Source organism: Ammodytes marinus (assembly GCF_949987685.1).
Source record: "Ammodytes marinus genome assembly, chromosome: 16".
Lineage (NCBI taxonomy): Eukaryota > Metazoa > Chordata > Actinopteri > Uranoscopiformes > Ammodytidae > Ammodytes > Ammodytes marinus.
Genome location: NC_137220.1, coordinates 18086673 through 18098192, shown reverse-complemented (window position 1 = coordinate 18098192; position 11520 = coordinate 18086673). Strand labels below are relative to the sequence as shown.

General features: G+C 39.7%; 1 protein-coding gene across 1 annotated transcript in view; it reads left to right on the top strand.

The window, feature by feature from the left end:
• Window positions 1-1533, top strand: part of slc29a4a (solute carrier family 29 member 4a) — a gene marked incomplete at both ends in the record, with an annotated part of 11794 nt that extends 10261 nt beyond the window's left edge. The window contains 2 exons of the mRNA XM_080044574.1: window positions 434-674; window positions 1382-1533. Coding sequence (XP_079900700.1) covers window positions 434-674; window positions 1382-1533 — 393 coding nt within the window. The remainder of the gene's footprint in view (window positions 1-433; window positions 675-1381) is intronic.
• Between the last annotated feature and the right edge of the window lie 9987 nt (window positions 1534-11520).

Here is an 11520-nt window from a genome sequence, read left to right as displayed (position 1 = left end):
GGACCTTATCTGCCGCCATTAAGTCATCATTTTGACTTTGAAGGGGAAAAAAGTTGAAAGCCGTTTCAAATTGTATGCTCTGACTTGTTCCTTACAGCTAATTTAGCAGCTTGTTGAAATAGGCTAGACAAAAGATAAGAAGAGAAATGAAATTGCAAATGGGAATGAACAATTCAGGAAGCTTCGAGGTCCATTAAAAAAACTAAAGTTACAAGATAGAGCAAGAAAAGGGAGTGGAAAAATTATTGCTATTTTCAAATGGTGACTTATTGTTGTGCTCTCTGGCAAGTGCAAATACGCAGCTTTTAGACCAGTCACTTCAACACAGGTTCTAATGTTCAGGAAAGCACTAGTTTACTTTCCGTCTTTTAACTTTAATCTTAAGATTTGGTGTCAAAGCTAATTTAACCCCCAGCATCCCTCTCTCACTCAGATCCTGGCAGCGTTGCCTTATGACTGGTCTGGAGGCCGCCTGCTCTTCTTCTCCTGCCTCAGGGTGGTCTTCATCCCTCTGTTTGTCATGTGTGTGTACCCGGCCAACGCGCCCATCCTGTCCCACCCCGCCTGGCCGTGCCTCTTCTCCCTTTTCATGGGAGTCACCAACGGGTACTTCGGCTCCGTGCCCATGATCCAGGCTGCTGGAAAGGTGCCGCCAGAACAGAGGGAGCTGGCAGGTTAGAGTGGTTCATCACCTCAATGGGCAAACAATTGTTGAAGGTCGTAAAATCACACAGTTAACTCTACGTGGATTATTTAAATTGAGAGATGAGTAATAAAGTAATCACTCAAATCATGTATCAGGCAGAAATGTCTATCTGTGTATATGTATCATGCAAACTGATTGTCTGTTGGGGTTTTTTATACTACATTTTTAATAGCATTTTTTATATTTTTCCTCATTACACAAATGCTTATTGATTAGTCAACACCATCGCTTATTATAACACAACTTACATTCAAAATGTGTTTCTTATTGATATGATGATGTTTGAAAAAACTTAACTAAAATGTGCCACACTTTTTGTACACAAACAAACCATACAATGTATTCAGTTAGCCGTTAAGGTGCTCTTGGGATGATTGTTTCCTTGGGACAGAGCCACACTAGCAGTTTCCAGTCTTTATGCTAAGCTAGGCTAACTGTAGCTTCATATTTACCATACAGACATTTCCCATTATGATTTATAAGCAGCCATAACCCCAAATCACAAGAGAAGGTTCACTTTTCAAATTCAAACTCACCCCTGAAGGGAACTACAAAATGCTCATTACTATTAGCGACTCGTACATCATGTTTGTAGCTAATTAGTACGGATGTTATAGATAATTAGCTATCTGTACCAGCTTCAGTACTCATCTTCTGCTTTTTGTCTCTCTCCAGGGAACACCATGACGGTCTCCTATATGACAGGCTTGATGGTGGGCTCGGCTGTGGCTTACGCAGCATACAGCTTCACCGCTCCAGGGTCCGGGACACACTTCCCCACACTACATACATACATACACCCACCTCCCAACGCTACTGGGTACTGAATGTCCACACACAATAAAGAAAAAGAAAAGAAAACATGATGTACACTCACCTAAGGACCTTCACAAACCCTGGCCAGCTGCAGTGGAACTTGGTAAAGGTTCATGATTATACTTTGAGAGATTGATTTAGGCTTTGGTTTGGCTAATCAGATAAGGGATTTAGTTATGAAGAAAAAGATTATGTCAAACAGTAAAAAGCATAGCAGATTGGTCCACCAGTCTCCAGTGACCTTCAAATGCTCAACGTTTCCCCCGGAGGTGAATGACAGAATCGCTCACATATGTCACATTTCAGAGGGATGATGTCAGTGTGGATTTTACCCGGACCAATGGTTTCATGCTGTTTCCCTCTTTAAAACCTCCTCTCCACTGGATATATGATAGAGATTTTTCATCAAAAACTACCACATGAGCAACTTAAGGGGAGCCCCGTTTACTCTGTAATACAGTTATGTTTTTTGCTCCTGTTATGGAATACCTGGATTGGGTATAATCATAAGAGGAATTCAAATAATTGGAAATGCCAACAAACGCCTCCGAAGCCACAATGTTGTAGCTGCAAGCTACCACAAGCTCAAGGGCAAGATAAGAGTGGCATCATATGCTGGTCATTGCTCTAGTCCCCCCAAATCACATTTGAATGGATACAATTATGTAGCCTATATATTCATCGGGAATTATCTAATAATTTACAGGAAGAGAAAATAGAAGGAATTTGATTATAAATCCTGCAAAAACCAAAACATCTTTCCATTCCAAACTTCAGCTTGTGTATGTTCTCAGATTTGGAAAAAATTATGTTGTAATTAGAAGGAACATTATCAGCCTGACAAGTATATCTGGAAGGTGAAAAGAAAAGGGAAATAGGGACATTTGTGGCAGTTTGGTGGGTTTGTTGCTTCCTGCACCCTCTGATGGCTGGAGACAGCATGAAAAAATGTTGGTATGAATTTTATTTTTGAATTTTATATGGTTTGTCTGTGGTTTGTCGTATTTAACATCCATGTAATGATGTTGGATTTTACAGGGAAATAATTGAGTGCCAAAAAGTGTGACCAGTGTTAAAAGCCGAGAAAAGAATGAATGTAATAAAACAGTTTACCAGAATAACATTTTGTAAATATACCGAAAGGCAGAAAAGAGCTCTTCGTTTATTCTAATGAAAGCCTCAAAAATATTTTTAGCATCTTTAGTTAGGCTAGTAGCCCAGCAGTTGTCCGGAGAGCTGCTCTGCCTCTTAGTTCGTCCACGTTTCCTGGAGGGATTCGATTAATTATTCAGAATTCAGAATTTATACATTGTGAAGAAAACAGGCCTGAGTGTTGAAAGGCATGAAGTGCACTACATTATGTAGGTGACGGCTTGAGGGGAGCCTAAATGCTGCCACCGTTTGGGAGCTAGCCTCATTACTGTATGTATGTCCCTCTGTGTTAGCGGTGCGGTCTCTCTGAGCTGCTGGGTTTGAAGGTGTGTTCAGTTATTTTTGGTCAGATTACATGAAAAGTCTCTTTCCTTTTCTCTTAGACAGCCTTTCGAGAGAAAGGAGTTCCTGTTTTTCAATATACCGTATCTTCAACCAATATTTTATGTTGAATTCAACCCTTAAAGGAAATGTTAGATTTTTTGGTAAATGAGCCTAATCACACTATTGCAAAGAGTTAGATAAAAAGACTGATGCCACGTTCTTGTTTGTCTATTAAATACAAAGAGCTTTGTATTTAATAGACAAACAAGAACGTGGCATCAGTGTAGCTCTACAACCAGCTGCTGGGTAGCTTAGCTTAGCATAAAGACTGGGAACAGGGGGAAACAGCTAGCCTGGCTCTGTCCAAAGGGGACAGGAAGTGCAAAAACGACAATTCAACATTATTGTTGTAATTATACCTTTGTTCACAGATAGGCTAGCTGTTTATCTCTGTTTCCAGCCTTTATAATCATCTAAGCTAACTGCCTACTGGCTTTGTACATAACAGACATGAGGATCTACATAAAACTCTCTATAAGAAAGTTAACAAGTGTGTTTCCCAAATTGTCAAACTGATTTTTTTTTCTCACAATATTCTCTAGAATACTCTAGGAAGACTATCTACCCTACTGTCTAAGACAGACAGGGGCTAATGGATCTTAATAAATTAAACTACATTGGCAGATTTTCTTACTTGTGTTTGCTTAATGACAGTTTTTAGTTTTAAATAGGGACAACTCTAAACAGGTTATATAATCATGATTTTTTTTTTTTAAACAGCACAGTGATCTGCTAGCGTAACAAACAGTTTGAGTTTAAGCTGCTGTGGACAAAATGGTTCCGGCAGATTTAGACCATTGTGACACTTTGACCTTTTTAAAAGTGACACTTTCCAATTGTATTAATGAGCTACCGTAGGAAAGACTGTATGCACACGGTTCATGAATCATTTAACGTTTTCAGAACACATTTCTGGCATTATAGCTGATACTTTCATCCAGAGTGACGTGGTGAATTTACACAGTTGGATAAGCTTCACCAAAATTAGATCACCTAAAGTTTACAGCCAGCCGAGCGCAGGCAGTGAAAAGGCCTCCACTACAAGAACGAAGTGTCGCGAAAACACATAAGCCTAAAATTAAGAGGAAGAACAAATATCTGATATATTGTCAGCCTGCCATGTGGCTTCCTGTTTGTGTGTTTTTTTTTTATTTAGCCGCAGTCCTCTCCCCCAACAGCATGGAATTTCTTTAGAAACCAGAATGCTGATTATTTTAAGACTGAACACTAATGCGACTGTGACACTGTGAAATAGCAGAAGGGTGAAAAGAGAGTGCATACAGACACTACACTGTACATCTATGTATATATCTACTGTAACATAAGATATTTTGCAGATGGTATTTGTGGGACAGGAACAGTGTAAGAGCGTTTGTGTTCCAAACTAAGAATAAGCTAATTTTTGTTGGTGTCTAGTATATTTTATTATGTCAGAATATGTACAAGTTACTGAAGGATTCAACTGTCTAAAGAGATGTAAAGGTTAACCAGGATCTAAGCGAACTATGGCCATTCACCTGTCAATGTTCTTTTGTTAAAACCACTTCAAAAATCATATTCATTGCTTGACCTTTCAAATAGCCTATCAGTACTGTAAGTGCAGAATGTTCCAATGATGTGACCTGTAATGTCGTTTTGTTGTAAATATGTCACATGACTTGAGTTTAAGATGCTGGATTTTCACAAAGCCTTCTGCCTGTGCCATCGTCAGAGCTTAATAAAACACTTGTTTACATCTTTGTCTGCCGCCTCTATTTATACCAGCTGTCGCTATTTCTGCTGTGCATTTACATGGAAGCATGCAGGCTTTTTTCTCTCTCTACATCTAATGCAGTCTAGATCAGAGATCCTTTATGTATGTCAAAACAGGAAGCGGCCACATTTAGTCAGGCAGCTTTTTTCCTGATATGCAGCTGTTAGCGGAAGCCTTCTGCACCACGAAAACTCCCTATCTCACCAAATTGGTTTTCTCTTGTAAGAAACCTTTTCTTTTGAAGTGAGTTTCTCAACCTCTGTGCCACTGCTACAAGCCCTTTGCCAAAGTGCCTACGAGCAACAATCCTAAATGGATCGGTGAGTGAAGAATGAAATCTGTATTAGTTGCTTCCATCCACCAGAGAGAGCTGCAGCTCAGAGGAACAACATTGACCATGGTGCAGCAGTAGGACTTGCCACTAGAGTTTAACATGTACAGTAACTAACCACTCATCCTTTTTTGCAAAAGAAAAAAAAAACTTCAGAGAAATCATGTCTAAATGAGATTCTATTTAAGTTGTTTATGAGTTTTAGAGAACACAGCAACTGAAAATTAACACAGCAGGTTTCTCCCATCCAACTCTTCATCAGTGAAGCATTAATATTACAGGTCGTAGGTTGTGTCTGTACTTGGATTCAATCTTTGTTTGAGATATAACAGTAAAAGCTACTTAATGGTAACATTGAATTCTCCTTGTTTGACCTTTAACCTTTCCGTTGCAGGACACACAAATGAACAAGGCCAAACCGAAGAGAGGAAAATCATTCAGAGCAATAACATATTCTATCTTCTGTGTTCCTAGGTTTGAGGGGTAAAAGTGTCCTCTTGGCTCTCTCTTGTGTGTGTGTGTGTGTGTGTGTGTGTGTGTGTGTGTGTGTGTGTGTGTGTGTGTGTGTGTGTGTGTGTGTGTGTGTGTGCGCGCGCTAATTTGGGCTATGGCTGCGGGGAAAGAGAGTCTCTGGTGTGTGACATAGCAACTGATCATTAGTCATTCTGCTCCACATACTGCAGAGAGAAAGAAAGGAAGAGGAGGAAGAATATGGAGGAGAAAAAGTAGTGCTGAAAAAGGGTGAAGGAGGCCTGGGCAGTGTTCTCTCACCCTCTGCCAGGGTCTTAGTTGTAATGGGGATGTTGTGATATCTATGTTGTAATGTGTTTTAAACATGTTCTTCAAATGGATAGTATGTGAGCAATCAAATGATGAAAAACCTCCCAAGATGTTGTTGGGTATAACCTATATTACATTTTGTCATAAAGCAATCAGCTTGTTAGTTAGAATAAAGCCATGTGGCATTTTCACATCATCAAAAGTGTCTTATGTGTGGTGTGGATCAAACCCTGTTAAAGAAGGAAGTAACTGTAAGTCGACATCTTTGTCAAAGATGCGTTGTGCATGTGAAAATGACATAGGCCTACATGCAAGTGTTGGTCATATAGCTTCTCTTTAGCGTAGGGGAGAGTTGCCTAAGTTGTGCCGGTGGGGAAGTTGTGCCACCCCTTGTTTCTAGAAAACCATAGAATAAATTGGAAATGTGACCACATATTTAAGAAGAGCCATCCATTTAACTCATCCTGTAAAGAAGGGAGAAACATGGAATAACATATAAGCACATTTAAGCTAAAAAAAACCTTGCCTCTAAAAGTAAAATTTCCATGATCAAGGTTTTTTGAATATTGTGTCTGAACAATTATAGACACTTTTGAAAACATTTGACACATGTTTTAGTGCTTCAGTATGCTACACTTTATGTCTATATAGTTAGCACGATGTCAGCCCTAAATTGCTGCATCACGCTTATTATCCAAAATTCTGGGGTTGGGGTGATTTGTGCCAGAGGGCCTAGGTGAGTTATAAGTAAGTAAGTAAGTAAGTAAAATGTATTTATAAAAGCACATGTATAACAGTTTGCACTGTCCAAAGTGCTGTACATAGTGCATTCAGTAGGTAAACAATGAAATAACAATAACAAAAATAAAAGACATAAAGCCCATACATCCACATATAAACAAAGATAGCAGTGCAGAGGTAAGATAGTTAATGGGGAGGAAAAACCAGGGTGTACAGATGGGTTTTGAGCCTTGATTTAAAGGCAGAAATGTAGGGGGAATCGCATATGCCAGGTGGCAGTTGGTTCTACAAGGGCAGAGCAGCTAGTGCAAAGTACATTTCTGAGAGTTGTGCCATTGGCATGGCTGTTTACGCTGGTCACCAAAAGAAAGTTATTGTCTACAGTAGCTCAGAAGAGACTGACATCTCCATTCCACTTAACGACACCACTGATGAGAGTTCAGATGGCCAGAAAGATGATGATGGTGACTTTGTCATTGTGAGCTTTGCAGGTAAAACCATTAGATCTGCTAGGCCTTGTTTAAGAAAATTGTCCTTCAATCTTTGTAAAATATTTACTTTATTTACTTTAAATAAACCTTAAATAAGTAATTGTCTTATGGATTTGTCTTGCATTACAGTTTATGAGATATACTGTATATCAATGGCACAATTCACCCCATGGTATTCTCTCCAACGGCACAACTTACACCACACCAGGGGAAAGTTGTACCACAAGACAACTTTTTTTCCGAAAGCTATATTTCTTCAACAGTTTATTCCAGATCCAAAGTCTTTATTGCCTGGGATGAACAACACCCTGAAATATATGAACATATTTGAGTTAGAGACTTTACTGTCAAGGCCTCACTTTAAAGTCACTTTGAGTAAAAAGTGGCACAACTTAGGCCACTCTCCCCTACTCACCTTTTATATCATACATTCACAACTTGATATTAGGACACACATATCACGTGAATTACATCTGAACCTAATCAGCCGATCATTGGAACTGGTGAGGCGATTTCTATTTTTAGTCAGTTTGCTACACCTTATCTTTCATCATCTGTTGCCTGCAGTGAAGTGCACAATCCTCGTATTAACATCAGCTCAAAGTGTTACATTGCTTCCCCATATTGTTATTCTACTTCTGCTACTTTGGTATTTTAGGTATTAAGATAATTTACTTGATTAAAGCACTAACACCACACTGTACAAGTAGAGTTACCTGCATTAAGACGATTTGAATTCAGTAAAAGCAAGAAAATATAATCCTGAAAAGGGTTTTAAAGAAATTAAAAGTATTCGAACATGCCCCCTGTGACTGATATACTACATTATTGTTAGTCAAATTTTCTGTAAGATCTCAGTACGTTTTGTATGCAAACATCTAAATTCATAACATAACCAGAGCTGTCAAATAAATATTGAAAAGTATAATGAATACCCCAAAGAGATGTCTGTGGAAGTAATATTTTCAAAGTTCAGAACTTGAATAAATGCTGTGAGAGAAGAGCAATGGTCAATTCATAAATTGGAGAAAATGTGAGAAAAAACAGACATGGTTTATTTACATATAGAGTGAGAGAGGTGGATGAAGGCATGAGAGGAATGGCTGAAACAACATGAAGGTGTGGAGGGATGACACGAGGGAGGAGAAGGGAGAGGTGATGGATGAGAGAAGGGAGAGAAGAGAGAAAGGCAGAAGAAGAGACGGAGGCATCCTGCTTAGTGACACAATGCACAGGTACGTCTCATAAGTGGGATTGATAAACGACGATAAAAACAGGCTGTCCCCTTATAACAAGATCTAAAAATGAAATATGACAGAAAACCTCCGGGATGGTGAGTGTCCATCCTTCTCCTACAGGGGGCAGCCGTGAGCTGGAGGAGGCCTCACTGACACCTCATCTCTTTCTCCTGTGAACAGTGTTTCACATTCAAATGGCTTTCATTGGCATGAGCACAGTCAAGATTAGCAGCCCAAAAGCAGGTTGTTCAAGGTCTTCAATGTTAGTAAGCCCGACTGAATAAAAATATATTTTAAAATCTTTTTTTAGACTTTTATTTATTAACAGAAAAATAAATAATAATATTGACATCAACCTTTGCATAAATTACAGTAGAATATGAGGAGGAAACCCAGTATCAATATCAACAATTTGTTTCATCAGCATTCCATCTATCCTTCTGTTATTCTCTTTAAATGAAGGTCAAACACTAATATACAACTACATTCTTTTAAATATGTGATTCAAAAGACCAACACCAAATCAGGGTGACATTTTTTAGGGGGTTTTCACTCACCATGACTCAACTGTGCTATTTATGTGGGATGAATCACAGAGATGTCAGTTCATCTTAATTGGTATATTTCAATAGCAGTCAACAGTAAGGAAAAAAGTACTTATATTAAGCTAAAAAACAGGCTATCACCACATAGCCTTAACTGGAGCAGCTCTCTTGCATTAGTTGTGCTGTTTGGTTTGATTGTTAGCTGTCTCTTGTTGTAACTGCACATTGATATGCTGTTTTGTATAAAATGATACGCTTAAAAATGTTATGGCAACGTCTAGTTTTTCTGGGGTGTCCCTGGGGGGAAAAAACTGTTGCTTCAAATTAGCTTTTTATATTCTGCAAACCTCTCCCTCTGTCACTAAAACAGAGACACTATACACTATAGGTTACTATACGCTATACTAACAAACATTCTGTGTAAATGTTTAAAATAATAATGTACTAAACCAATTAAAATCACATTTAGTTTTAGGCTACTGGTATTTGATTACTGGGACACTTGCTGCTTTATCTTTGACTCTTCTGTTATTGTTCAAGAGAATACTAAATGAAATTTCTCTTTGAATCTTACACAATCAGCCCAAAGCAGAGTCTGAAGAGCTCCCTGTCATGCTGGCCATGCTCTGCAAAAACTTCACAAGAGTGAAAGCAGCCTGAATAGTATGCAACCTGAGAGACAAACCCCAGGGGGGAAATGTCCACCAACCTGATCCCTTTCAAAGCTTATTGTCATAAGCACACTGTAACAAATGAAGGCACTGCAGATGAGGGTTCTTACATATTCATCAACTACTTGGGCTTTGCCGGCCTGACAGTCGGAGGACACTGTAAAGAGAGATTTTGAATGAATGAAAAGTGTCCTACTCATTCCCAGTGTAAATGATGCGTTTGCTCCTTCATTATTAGAAGGAGCTGGAAGCTGTGAGTGGCATTCAGCTGTCAGGTATTCAGTGGGCATCCCCTCGTCTTTACAGCTACGATGGGATTTTCATTCACACTGTCACTCCTTTCTAAATACCCACAACAGCATCTGTGTGAGTGGATGTGAGAGGGAGAAGAGTAAACATGCCTGAAATTCAAAGACTGTGATGTTTCATTCACTATGTTGTCAACATGAATAATAGATAACTAATTGATATGCAGCACATCACACACACACACACACACACACACACACACACACACACACACACACACACACACACACACACACACACACACACACACACACACACACACACACACACACACACTTCCATGTGGGTTCACGCTCTGAACTAATATTAGTCAGGCTCAGCTGTCATTTCGCATTTAAATTTATCACAAGGGGTAAGAGAAAAAGGGATTCAGTGAGGGGTGAGAGAATGAGAGAGATCAAAAGCCAAAGAAAACAAAGAATGAATATAATGAACACACTCACTCACTCACACACACACACACACACAAAGTACGTAAATGTAAAGACAGGCGGAGGGATGGAAAATAATAACTAATTACTTGTCTCTAACTGAGTAGCTCTTTCTCATTATAGCATCTGGAAGCTCACATTATCAGATCCTCATGTGTTGAACTAGTTTGAAATCAGGAATTGACATCCAGCTGGTGTCCTTCTGATTTCAGGCTGGGAGTAATCTGAGACAAACTGATGTGTGAGTGTGACTAAAAGAATGAGACACGTAAAAAGAGATTTGGAGGAGAAAGTAGAATATTATAGAAACAAATTCAGAAACATGTATTCTTTTTGACAAAACAAGAGTTGAAGGACAAACAAAGTGTACTGAGAGTCTGAGAGCAGGCTCCAGTATGAATAACAACCCTTTCAAACGGTTTGTGCTCTGTGTGCGATTCAACGCCCCCTCACTAAGATACCTGTCTCCTGGGAAACTGGTTTGCGCGACCCTCCCTCTCCCTCTCTCTCTCTCTCTCTCTCTCGCTGGCTTTCTCACACACACACACACACACACACACACACACACACACACACACACACACACACACACACACACACACACACACACACACACACACACACACACACACACACACACACACACACACACACACACACACACACACACACACACACACACACGAGGCTGCCTGGCAGAGATGAAGAGACAAGTAAGAGAGAAAGAATCAGCAGTAATGAGTTTGAACACTCATACACATGTGCATGCACCCACACAAATATACTCACATATCTGCCTCTGGACTCTTTTAGCTGCAATGCAGCATCAGCCAATAGAAGGCCTCTGTTGATGTGATGTAAGCCAATCAAAACCCTTCTTGCTTACACTCCCACAAGAGGGTGTGTAGTGTGCTGCTGAGGTAGGATGGAGAGGGAGAGAGAGAGAGAGAGAGTGTGTGAGTGTGTGAGTGTGTGTGTGTGTGTCAGAGGAAGCACGTTCTGACGTTATGCTGATGTTGGTCCTTTGGGGGAAACAGAGAACCGGCCGAAACCCCTGACTGCTGCTCTCACTGTGAAACAGGAACACACGAACACACACACACACACACACACGTCAGCAAAGATTTAATAACACGTTGACACACACAGGAATTCCAAAGCCACACACCCAC